At 43.2% G+C, this 13396-nt stretch overlaps 1 protein-coding gene across 2 annotated transcripts in view; it reads left to right on the forward strand.

Moving 5' to 3' along the window:
• The window catches only part of RB1 (RB transcriptional corepressor 1), a 307484-nt gene that overhangs the window by 111685 nt on the left and 182403 nt on the right, over nt 1-13396 (forward strand). For both annotated transcript variants that reach the window (XM_077483264.1, XM_077483265.1), the window contains exon 15: nt 8064-8095. In XM_077483264.1, coding sequence (XP_077339390.1) covers nt 8064-8095 — 32 coding nt within the window. The remainder of the gene's footprint in view (nt 1-8063; nt 8096-13396) is intronic.

A 13396-nucleotide genomic window follows, 5' to 3' on the forward strand; every position in this document is an offset into this window, starting at 1 on the left:
ATAGAGTATACAGGTACTATATTATCAATCATTAATGCTACTAATATCTTCTAAGTTTTCACTGCACTTTCCATCACTATTACTATCACAGTCACATCACCATATGCAGATGGGGTCAGTGGTTTAAGCACACTCCTATGTCAGTTTTTTCAGTCTTTTTAATTTTTTTCATCCACTACCTACACAATTTGATTTGCTCGCACTACGTGTTACTTATTTACAATAATCATCATACTGGTGACTCCGCACTTTTTTACCAAATTGCTTTTGTATAAACGTATATTATTTGGGCAACTAAGCATTACTTTTCTTCCACTTTCTATTTCTTATATATGCACTTATATAATAGTATAATATTGTAACGCAACATTTATATATTCACTTAGAATATCTTTACATGGAACACTTATTTTTTTATATTTTATTATATTTCATTATTTTTAGGTGTGGCCACCTAGGGTGTGCCAAGAACCTCCTCTTCTGTTCCTCTGGTTCCCCTGGATAAACTCCAGATACTGTCAATTCTTGCAAGTCAGCGATCGATGCCCCTGCAAAGTCATGTTCCTCTCCCCCCCCCCCTTCTTTCCCCCAGTTTGGTGGGTGGATGAAGTGGGTTAGAACAGCAGGGCAGCGGTACCAGGATGACCCTTTGAGAGAAGACACCAATTTCTTTTTCAGATTTTAATAAGTCTCTGGTTGAACAGTAACGGTCTGGTGGAACTGGTAAATATTACTGAAATAAGGTATAATAACTAGCTAATTTTTAGGCAAAAACTTTTCTATTGAAAGTCTTTTTTTTCTTTTGACTATTCGCAGAATATACGATATAATCACCCCTTCTGCTTGGGTTCTGTCCCCCCCTGAAGAAGACCCTGACTCCCTGAAGGTCGAAATGCATTGGGGTAGCATGGGTGTTATTTTTAGCTTTTGAAATATTGATGTATTTGTAAATTGTTCCTGTAACTATCTTTGTACCAAATGTTGCATATATCTTTTATCCATCGATAGGCTGTAATAACATATACCAGAGTCCGTATTTTAAATTTATGACCGCGAATAAGCCCTTGAACTAATAAAATATATTTTTACAAATTTATTTCTGCTTCTTGTCGCTGCCTGAAAACCCCAAGGGGAACCTGTCCTTTCATTCACTGCACAACATTTAGACAAGCCTGTGAAATAAGAGTATAGTCTGGTCAGATGAGACCAAAATTGAACTCTTTGGATACCATAATACACATCATGTTTGGAGGTCAAATGGCACTGCACATCACCCCAAAACACCCCCATACCAACAGTGAAGTTTGGAGGTGAAAACATTATGGTGTGGGACTGTTTTTCAGCATACGGTACTGGCAAATATCCATATCATATATATTTGAAGGAGTGATGAATGGAAAAATGTACTAAGACATTCATGGTAAAAAAAATCTGCTGCCATCTACCAGGATGTTGAAGATGAAACAAGGGGGTGAACATTGTCAGCAACACAGTGATCACAAACCCAAGGAAACTCCCAATTGTGTTCAAAGAAAATAAAGCTGCTAGAATTTGCACAGCCAATCATCTGACTTGAGTCCAATAGATAATCTATGGAAAGCACTAAAGATCAGAGTTCATATTAGAGGCCCACAGAACCTTCAAGATTTGAAGTCTGTGTAAGAATGGGCCAAAAGCACACCTGAGCAATGCATGCAACTAGTTTCTACATACAGGAGGCATCTTGAAGCTGTCATTGCCAACAAAAGATTTTGTAGAAAGTATTAAATAAATTTCAGTTAGCGTGTGCAATACTTTATTTTTTTTTTCCCTGGCATTCCATTTTATTACACATAACTTTAATTTCTAAACTTATGTGTTTTGGTTTATCTGTATATATATGGATTGCGTGGGTTGTTACCGAAGTGAAAATTTCACTTTAACCCGCTGTGTGTGTGTGTGTGTGTGTGTGTGTGTGTGTGTGTGTGTGTGTATATGTATGTATGTATATGTATATATATATAAAATCATACACACAATCCTAAAAAACTTTGGCATGGGTTTCCCCTCCGAGAGCATACCAGGCCCTTGGGTCTGGTAGGGATTTTAAGGGGAACCCCCTACGCTGAAAAAAACGGTGTGGGGGTCCCCCTCAGATCCAAACCAGACCCTTATCCTAGCACGCTACGTGGCCGGCAAGGAAAGGGGGTGGGGACGAGCGAGCGCCCCCTCCTGAGCCGTACCAGGCCGCGTGCCCTCAACATGGGGGGGAAAGCACCTTGTCCCCATGTTGATGAGGACAAGGGCCTCTTCCCGACAACCCTGGCCGTTGGTTGTCGGGGTCTGCGGCCGGGGGGCTTATCGAAATCCGTGAGCCCCCTTTAATAAGGGGGCCCCCGGATCCCGGCCCCCCACCCTATGTGAATGAGTATGGGGTACAATGTACCTCTACCCATTCACCTGTGAAAAAAATGTACAAAAAAAACCATAACAGACAAGGGTTAAAATAGTTTATTGCACAGCTCCGGGGGTCTTCTTCCGCCTTCGGGCGTCTTCTCGCCGGACTCCTCCGCTATCTTCTGCTCTTTTGCTAGCTCTTTTACTAGCGGAGGAGCCCAGCTTTCTTCTTCGCCGCCACCCTCTTCTTCCGACTTCGGGGGTCTTGTCCCCCTCTTCGGTTCTTCTTGCCGGGCCACCGCTCCTTCTTCTAGCTCTTTTACAAGCGGTCTTCTGTCGCCGCTGCCGCTGTCTTCAGAGGATGCTGGGACTGTGACCCCATAATGGGTGGAGACATCATCCGGTGATGTCCCTAATATAAGTCGCCACGTGTCCTGTCATTGTGACCGGAGACAGCGACGAGGCAACATCTCCAGAAGATGAGAACAAAAGGCAGCGGTGACAGAAGACCGGGCCTGGTACGGCTCGGGGGGGGGGGGGGGGGCTCGCTCGTCCTCACCCCCTTTCCTGGCCGGCCGGGTAGCGTGCTCGGATAAGGGTCTGGTATCGATCTGGGGGGGACCCCCAGGCCATTTTTTCGGTGTAGGGGGTTCCCCTTAATATCCATACCAGACCTAAGGGCCTGGTATGCTCCTTATTTTTATTTGGCGTGGAGTTCCCCCTTGAGAGCTCATTCTCTGGCCACGGCAAAAGTCGCCTGGCCTGGGGCGACTTAAAGTCATGTTGTAAGTCGCCCCAAGTCGTGTTGGAGTCGTGTCCAAGTTGCCTCCAAAAGTCGTGTTGAAAGTCGTGTTGCCCCTGTGTGAACCAGCTCTAACTAAAATCGAGTGGAACCAATTTCCTTCAGAAGTCACCTAATTAGTAAATAGAGTCCACCTGTGTGTAATTTAGTCTGTGTAAATACAGCTGTTCTGTGACGCTGTCAGAGGTTTGTTAGTGAACCTTTAGTGAACAAACCGCATCATGAAGACCAGGGAACACACCAGAAGTTTAAAGCGGGGTTAGGTAATAAGAAAATATCTTTGAACTTCTCTGATATCTGTTCAATCCACCTGAAAATGGAAAGAATATGGCACAACTGCAAACCTACCAAGACCTGGCCATCCACCTAAACTGACTGGCTGGGCAAGGAGAGCATTGATCAGAGAAGCAGCCATTGTAACTGGAGGAGCTACAGAGATCCACAGCTCAGATTGGAGACTCTGTCCACGGACAACTATTAGTCGTGCATTCCACGAATCTGGCCTTTATGGAAGAGTGGCAAGAAGAAAGCCATTGTTGAAAGAAAGCCATAAGAAGTCCCATTTTCAGCTTGTGAGAAGCCACGTGATGGACACAGCACACACATGGAAGAAGGTGCCCTGGTCAAATAAGACCAAAATTGAACTTTTTGGCCTAAAAGCAAAACGCTGTGTGTGTTGGAAAGCTAACACTACACATCACCCTGAACACAGCGTTTCTTCAGCTGGGACAGGAAAGCTGGTCAGAGTTGATGGGATGATGGCTGGAGCCAAATACAGGGCATTCTTGGAAGAAAACCTGTCGTACCCTGTACACACGGTCGGACGTTCCGACGACAAAGTCCATTGGATTTTTTTATGATGGATTTTGGTCCAAACTTGTCTTGCATACACACGGTCGCACAAAGTTTTTGGAAAATCTGATTGTTCAGAAAGCCGTGATGTACAACATGTACAACAGGACTATAAAGAGGGCAGTAGCCAATAGCTTTTGTCTTGTAATTTTATTCTGAGCATGCGTGGCACTTTGTCCGTCGGAATTGTCTACACACTATCTGAATTTAAACTATTGGATTTTGTTGTCAGAAAATTTTAGATCCTGCTCTCAAACTTTGCTTGTCAGAAATTCTGATGGAAAAAGTCAGATGGAGCCCACACATGATCGGATTTTCCGACAACAAGATCCGATCACACATTTTCCATCGGAAAGTCAGACAGTGTACAGGGCATTAGTCTGCAAAAGATTTGACACTGGGGCGGAGGTTCATCTTTCAGCAGGGCAATGACCCTAAACCATACAGCCAGAGCTACAATGAAATTGTTTAGATCAAAGCATATTCATGTGTTAGAATTGCCCAGTCAAAGTCCTGACCTAAGTCCAATTTGAGATTCTGTGGTAAGACTTGAAAATTGCTGTTCACAGATGCTCTCCATCCAATCTGACAGAGCTTGAGCTATTTTGTAAAGAAAAATGGGAAAAAATGTTGTTCTGTAGATGTACAAAGCTGGTAGACGTCCCCAAAAAGGCTTACAGCTGTAATTGCAGTGAAAGGTGGCTCTACAAAGTATTGACTCAGGGGGGCTGAATACAAATGCATGCCACAGTTTTCAGATATTTATTTGTAAAAAAAAAAAAAACAACCATTTATAATTTTCCTTCCACTTCACAATTACATGCTAGCATGTGTTGGTCTATCATATAAAATCCCAAGTAATGCCGCATACACACGATCGGAATTCCAGCCAGAAAAAGACAGATGAGATCTTTTCATTGGAAAATGCGACTGTGTATGCTCCATCGGAATTTAGCTGTCCGAATTCCCGCCAGCCAAAAATTGATAGCATGTTTTCTATTTTCAAGACGGAAAAACTTTCTATCAGAAATTCCGATCGTGTGTATGCAATTCCGACACGCCAAAAATCACACATGCTCAGATTCAACTACGAGACGGAAGCTATTGGCTACTGGCTATTGAACTTCCGTTTTCTAGTCCCGTCGTACGCGTTGTATGTCGCCAGAATTTGGTGTGACCATGTGTAGGCAAGACAGCTTGAGCGGAATTCCGTTGGAAGACCCTGAAAACATATACCGTATATACTCGAGTATAAGCCGAGATTTTCAGCCTCTTTTTTGAGGCTGAAAGTGCCCCCCTCGGCTTATACTCGAGTCATCGCTGTCTGCCCGCTCGATCAGCGTGTCGAGCAGACAGACAGCGGCCATTCTATTCAAAAGCCGCGCCTCCGGCTCCGCCTTCGCCTGTGATAGGCGGAACACTGAATTTCCCAGCAGCCTGTGTTCCGCCTATCACGGACATCGTATCATCCTCGTACTACGGACGAGGATGATACGACGTCTGTGATAGGCGGAACACAGGCTGCTGGGAAATTCAGTGTTCCGCCTATCACAGGCGAAGGCGGCGGCGCAGCTTTTGAACTTTACAATGGCCGCCGACGAAGAGGGCACGGGACGGCACGGCACCGGACGGGACGGTACGGGGGCAAGGCACGACACGGGACGGATGCAAGGAGGCAAGGCACGGCACGGGACGGAGGCAAGGAGGCAAGGCACGGGACGGAGGCTCGGGACAAAGGTAGGCTGGACACACACACACACACACACACACACACACACACACACACACACACACACACACACACATGGATGGAGACACACACAGGGATGGATGGATGGATGGATGGAGACACACACACACAGGGATGGATGGATGGATGGAGACACACACAGGGATGGATGGATGGATGGATGGAGACACACACACACAGGGATGGATGGATGGATGGACACACACACACACAGGGATGGACGGACACACAGGGATGGACGGACACACAGGGATGGACGGACACACAGGGATGGACGGACACACACACAGGGATGGACAGGCATGTCTCACCCTCGGCTTATACACGAGTCAATAAGTTTGCCAGTTTTTTTGGGGGTAAATTGGGGGCCTCGGCTTATATTCGGGTCGGCCTATACTCGAGTATATACGGTATGTGTATACATACATACACAATTAACTTGGTAATTTAAAGTTCTTAACCTCCTCGCGTCCACGCTATAGTGGAATGGTGGCTACAGAGTAGCCCTTCGTTACTGGGACGTCGTCATATGACGTCGTCCTGTGCATGAGCTCCCTTTGTTCTCTGATCAGTGTCTGTGAGACTCGGCTGGTCACAGATCGGAGTGAGGGGCAGATCCTGGGCCATACAACATGATCAGCCGGCGGCCAATAACAGCTGATCATGCGATGTAAATAGAAGATCAGTATTTTTTTAATTTATTTTTTTGATGGCGTGATGAGAAAAAAAAAGCCGATTACTGGCTTCTGTGAAAGGGACATCTGTCCCATAGAGGAAGAGCCACAGCCACCTCATCTGTGCCTGCCAGTGCATATCAGTGCCACCTATCAATGCCTACCAGTGGTGCCACCTAGCAGTGCTGCCTATCAGTGTCACCAGTTCTCATTGCTGCCGTCTTATCAGTGCAGCCTCATCAGCGTACATCAATGAAGGAGAAAAATTACCTGTTTGCAAAATTTTTATAACAAAATATAATACGGTTTTTGTTTTTTCTTCAAAATTTTCATTTTTTTTTTTAAATAAAAAACCCAGCAATGATTAAATACGACCAAAAGAAAGCTCTATTTGAGTACAGTGTTGCATGACTGTGCAATTGTCATTCAAAGTGTGACAGTGCTGAAAGCGGTGTTAATTTTGGCAGAAAATTTCGATGCAGTTTTAGTCTTAGGGCGTAGGACTAAAATGGCATTTTAGTTTTAGTCCCATTTTAGTCTTCTGCAATTGTTTTAGTTGTATTTACTCGACTAAATCTCCAGGACATTTTAGTCGACTAAAAGGTCCTATGTTTTAGTTGACTAAAATCTCCTGTACATTTTAATAGACTAAAACTAATTTTAGTTGTCTTAAAATCTAATGGGTGTAATTCATTTTAATGCATTAATGAAAATTTCTCTAATATTTTCAAACTCATTATATACTGCTGGAGTGAAAAATCTCATGTTATTATTTATGGCATTGAGGTATTAACATTCACTACAGACCAGTGTTAATTTCTAAGTCAAATTTCAATTTAGTTTTGGTCTTAGTCTTTTGACTAAAATTGCATTTTAGTTTTAGTCCCATTTTGGTCTTTTGACTAAAATGCCATTTTAGCTTTAGTCGTATTTTAGTCATCTTAATTGTATTTGTTTTAGTCGGCTAAAATAGTATTCATTTCGTCGACTAAAATGTTTACGTTCTTTTAGTCAACAAAATGAACACTGGCTGAAAGCTGAAAATTGTTTTTTGGCAGGAAGGGGGTTTAAGTGCCCAGTAAGCAAGTGGCTAAAAATTACCTTTTCTTTTCAATCTACAGTACTGTAATTTTCTGTAAAATGCAATATTTCTACCTGGAGGCTTTCTGTACACAGATGTTATTACCTGCTTGTGTGATTAACTTACTGTTTTCTGTCTGCACTAAGATAAGTCACATTTGTGGATCCTTCTTCAACAATGTAATTTTTGTGAGATGCTCAAAAAGGGAAATTGCATCAAAAGGAATGCAGACCTTGCCAATTTTCCTCATTAAAGCCCTGCAAGTGCAGCAGCTATTTGAAAATGATGAAATGGCCCCCATGCACATTGATTTTGCACATGAACAAAGACAATCAACAGCTATTTCTTTATAATAACAAAACGTAGGAATCTGCAACAAAGCTTGTTAAAATTTTTGCAATGTACATTGATCACTCCGAGGGGAATGTTTTGCACAAATGTGGCTCTTTAAAACCATTTTGGTGTTTATCAGTATCTATTACAAAAGAAAAAATTCAATTTCAACTTTCTTTTGTCTTTACCTTTCAGGAAGAAGAACGCTTGTCTATACACAACTTCAGGTTTGTTTTTTAGCTTATTGTAATCTATTTGTAGACTGAAAGGAAATTGTTGTAAAAAATCATGAGGGACTTTGGACACTCTTTATAGTCGTCTGCTTCCTGCCCCAGGTCTGTCAACACTGTACTCCATGCTTTTTTTTTACTCTTGATCGTAATTTTCTACTTTTCATTGTGTAACAGTATGGGGGTAATGTAGGGGGCACACTACAGGTCAAGGCTACTTTTTGTTCACATTTTTATTACATGTTTTAAAGTGGTTGTAAAGGCAGAAGGGTTTTTTTTTTTTTAATCTTAATGCGTTCTATGAGTCGTGCATGTAACTGACAACCTTGCAAGGCCTCATTGGAGTTGTAGTTTCACAACAGCTGGAGGGCTGCCAGTTTGAGACCCCTGATCTAGATCCAGCGATGTTTCAGAGAGACTCGGCTGTCTGGGATTCCCCTCCTCATTGGTTGAGACAGCAGCGCAGCACCTTTGACTCCCGCTGCTGTTCATCAAAGTCAGTAAGCCGATGAGGAGAGAAATGGGGCCGGGCCATTGCTCCATGTCTATATGGACATTGGGAGCTGTGGCTTGGCTCGGGTGCCCCCAAAGCAAGGAGGGAGTGGCCAGGAGTGCAGAAGTGGGACCCGATAACAGGAGGCTCTGGGCTGCCCTGTGCAAAACGACTGCACAGAGCAGGTACGTATAAAATGTTTTTAATTTAAAACAAATGAGACTTTACAATCACTTTAACAAAGCCCACCATTTAACTCCCTACAACCAGAGTGTTACGCATACAGTTCATATTATTTTATTCTTTATTTTTTTTAGAACTGCTTAAAAACAATCGGAAAAATGTATCCCTCGACATGTTTTCTGTATGATTGATTTTCTCTTGTTTTGGTGTGGAAAAAATAGCACAGTAGCAAAATCTGAAGCAATATGAAGGCAGAGACTGAGGATGATAAAAATGTAGTACAAATCATTATATTCTGGGACCGTCCATATCTGAGCAGGGGGCAATGAAAGAAAAGGAGCATGTGAAAACACTATTCCTAAATACCATGGTTTAAAAATATCGACATCCACTACCACAGTTTAGCCAGTTCCCGACCGGTGCACGCAGATGTACGTCGGCAGAATGGTATCGGCAGGCATATTGGCATACAGGTACGTCCATTTTAATATGCCTCCCTGCCATCGCATGCGCACTGCCGCCGGCGAGCTCGCGTGCTGGTCGCGACCCCAGTGAGTCCAGTCGTGGGTTCTGCGGACTCTATCGCCACGGGGATACCCGCAATCGTCTCACGGGGCGGCTGAACGGGGAGATACCGTTGTAAACAGCATCTTCCCGTTCTGCCTAGCAACAAGTGACGCTGATCTCTGCTCCATGTGATTGGAGCAGAGATCAGTGTTCACTAACACAGAGCCCAGCTCCCCACAGTTAGTAACACGCCCCTAGGAACACTTAACCCCTACACTGCCACCCCCTGGTTAACCCCTTCACTGCCAGTGTCATTTACACAGGAATCACTGCATTTGTATAGCACTGATTGCTGTATAAATGACAATGGTCCCAAAAATGTGTCAGAAATGTCCGATGTGTCCGCCATAATGTCGCAGTCACAATAAAAATCGCTGATCGCCACCATTACTAGTTATAAAAAAAAATATTAATAAAAATGCCATAAAACTATCCCATATTTTGTAAACGCTATAACTTTTGCGCAAGCCAATCAATAATCGCTTATTGCGATTTTTTTTTTTTTTTTTTTTTTTACCAAAAATTTGTAGAAGAATACGTATCGGTCTAAACGAAGGGGGAAAAAATGTTTTTTATATATATTTTTGGGGGATATTTATTATAGTAAAAAATAATGCGTTTTTTTCAAAATTGTCACTCTATTTTTATTTATAGCACAAAAAATAAAAACCGCAGAGGTGATCAAATACCACCAAAAGAAAGCTCTATTTGGGGGAAAAAAAGGACATCAGTTTTGTTTGGGAGCCAAGTCGCATGACTGCAGAATAGTCAGTTAAAGCGATGCAAAAAGCGGTCTGGTCTTAAGCCAGCAAAATGGTCCGGTCTGAAAGTGGTTAGGCAGTATGTTAGTAAATGTGTGGTGCATCGTGCTAGTTTTTTCTTTTTTTTGGTGTGTGGTTTATTGTGATGGTTGTATTTCAAATAATTGGGCCACCTAAATACAATGCATGTTATAGTGAGTGTGTGTGTGTACAGTGCACCACATTGTACCGCTCTGATATTAATTAGATTAAGTTTTCATCTTTCATACTGTGACACTTTGTATAATTTCAGTTGAGTTCTCATAAATGAGGCTGAATTCTAATGATTTATTGAAGCCAAAACAGGCTTTCTGTAGGTGATTTAGTGAACTTTCACTTTGAAAGCAAGCATTACTTCCTTACAAAGAAATGACAACTGCCCCAACCTATAACTGTCGTTAACAGCAAGGAGCACATGGAAGGGCAACGCGTGTCAAACAAAGAAAAATTCCCAGCTTAACTTGCCACTCTGCAACAAACTAAATGGTCTTGTCTAACAGTTCAGTATTATCTGAAGTCCTAACGCTATCAATTTTGAGAGCCTTTATAATAGAAGCACAGTATCCATAGTAATGGATAGATTGAGGGCAGGTTTTCCTGGAGGGAGCCCACTCCTCCAGAGGCCCCTTTTACACTTGTATGACTTGTCCTACGTTTTGGGACTGTTGCATGACAAGTCGTTCCCCATGATGTCCAATGAAACCATTCATATTAGTACTCCTTGCTCTACTTTGGTCTGACTTTGATGAGTTACACAGGCATTCCATGAAATCGCGGCGAAAACCGCGTTGCGAAATTGCACGATTTTAAAGTTGTGGTAGTGTGAAAGGGGCCTAAGGCTCTATTCACATCTATGCATGCTGCTTTTGAGTGTTTCTGCAATGCTTTTTGCTGTGCTTGCTGTGTTTTTGATGCAACTTGCGTTTGCATTTTTTTTTTTTACACTGTATATAGCTGGTTGCTGAGGAGGGGACCGGCTGCCGCGTCCTTAACAGATGAGTCATCAGCTGTTAGTGGGCTTCCCAGCTGAATGTAAAAAAAAAAAAAATGTGAGAACAGTGTGGGGTCCCCCCCCCCCCATGCCAAAATTACAAAAAAAAAACCCATACCAAACCCTTTTCCGAGCATGCAGGTCATGAAAGATGGGGAGGGGGGGGGGGTGAGCGAGTGCTCCCCCCCCCCCCCCCCCCGCACACTGAACCATACCAGGCCACATACCCTTAATATAGGGAGCTCTGCCCCCCACCCCAAAACACCTGGCCCCATGGCAAGGGTGACCTGACCACCGGGCAAGGGTTGTTGTTGGGTCTTCAGATGGGGGACTGCCAGATCCCGGCCTCCCAGGCCCCCCCACCCCATGTGAATGCGCATCGGTACATTGTACCCCTACCCTTTCACCCCAAAAAAATTGTGTTGTGTTAAATACAGTAGAGTTTTTGACAAGTTTTTATTAAAAATATCTTCTTCCCTGCTTCTTCCTCCATCTTCTCCTGCATCTTTATCCTCTGGGCTTCTCCATCTCCCGCTTCTTCTTCCGCTCTTCTTCTTTCTCCTGTCATTTTTGTCAGGTGTTCTTCCTCTGCCACCGCCGACCCTCCTCCGATGCTGTGTCCCGCTGATCTATCCACGCTGATGTCTAGCAAGTCTTGGATAACAGCGGGGGCGTGGCCATCAGATGACACCATCAAAAGTCACCGCCCAGGCATGATGTGTCTGTGACGTCACTAGGGGCAAGGCCTCCGGATAGCGTCATCTGATGGCCATGCCTCCATCGTTATCTAAGACATGCTTGACATCGGCAAGGACAGATCAGCGGTACACGGCATCGGAGGAGGGTCATCAGCAGGAGTGGGGGCAGAGTAAGAGCAACACGGAAAAAGAAGATGGGAAAGAAAAAGAGAAAAAGCCTGGAGGAGAAAGATGCTGAAGAAGATGGAGGAAGACCAGGGGAAGAAGATATTTTTAATAAGACTGGTTAAAGCCCCCCCCGCCCCCCCAATACTTTATTTTAGAACAGCACACGGTAATTAAAGACCATAATTAGGGCAATGTTAAACTGTAATATATTCAGGAACAGTTTTCAACTTTTTTAGCCTGAGCTGTCAGACATGACAATTGGTTTGTTGTGGGCTGGCTGGTAAGTTGAGCTGGGATTTTTTTCTTTGTTTTTGTTTGACAAGCATTACTTCCTTGCCTTCTATCAAACTTCTTGTAGATATAGTCTCTGCTATGGAAAGTATGTAGTTATGTGGTGTTTTTTTTTTTTTTTTTTCTTTCAAAGCAAATCACTTTCTGATAATGTAACCCCCCCCCCCCCCCTTACTGATTTTTGAAGATTTAGAAAATTTCCCTATGAAGTAAATGTAATTGCACTCCATCAAAACTAAGAACACCATTGCAGAAATGCATGTACCGGTAATGTTAGAATAACCATATAGTGCAGTGCAGAAGAACCTAGCAATGCTGGCACACACTTCCTTTGATTTCTAGTATTCAGGTGTTTATGGGAAATTATGAAAGGTAACTTTCAGGCTTTTGAATTTTTCTTGTTCTGTACAGTACCAATTTGCCTTCCGAAGTTTGAATAACTAGTTTATGAATAATCTGGGATGTGCATGATGAAAATGGGTCAGTCCGATGGTAGACTTGATTTTTATTTGTTCCAAGATGGGAATCATTAGCAAGGCAAGTTCATCCATGGACTATGTGCGGTATTCTTACCTGTAAATTCCTTACATTGGAGTACAGCACAGGACACTGGACCCTCCATTCTGCTTCCTGTGGTTACTCCTTATTGCGTCCTAAAAAACAGGGTCTCATGGAGAGGATTGAGTTTTGGGAGTGTACACCAGGGGTGGCCCTAGCAAGGTTTTTTGGTAGTGTCCAAGCACCTGAGGGTAACCACCTATGCAACACATGGTCTATTAATGTAGCCCCGTACTGTACTCCCATGATGAGGAATTTAGAGGTAATTCAAAATCTATCCCCCCCCCCCCTCCTTTTTTTTTTTTTTTTTTTTTTTTTGTGATTTAGATACAGTTCTAGAGTGTCAGTGGCTTCTCTGTTCCTTTGCGCAACTAGGGGAGATTTCCTCACTGGTTTTGGGTAACCACTGTCATTGAATAGGAAGTGAAGGGGGTATCTTTCCAGTGAGAATGCAGAAATGCAGACGCCTCAAAAAACTGGCACAGATTTTTAAACCGTTTCTGTCAAAAAGAAAAAAGTTTGGTTAAAGTTCAAACGTAATGGGATTTA

The sequence above is a fragment of the Lithobates pipiens genome, unplaced genomic scaffold, assembly GCF_037356315.1.
Source record: "Lithobates pipiens isolate NorthernLeopardFrog02 unplaced genomic scaffold, aLitPip1_a1.2 Scaffold_16, whole genome shotgun sequence".
Taxonomy (NCBI): Eukaryota; Metazoa; Chordata; class Amphibia; order Anura; family Ranidae; genus Lithobates; species Lithobates pipiens.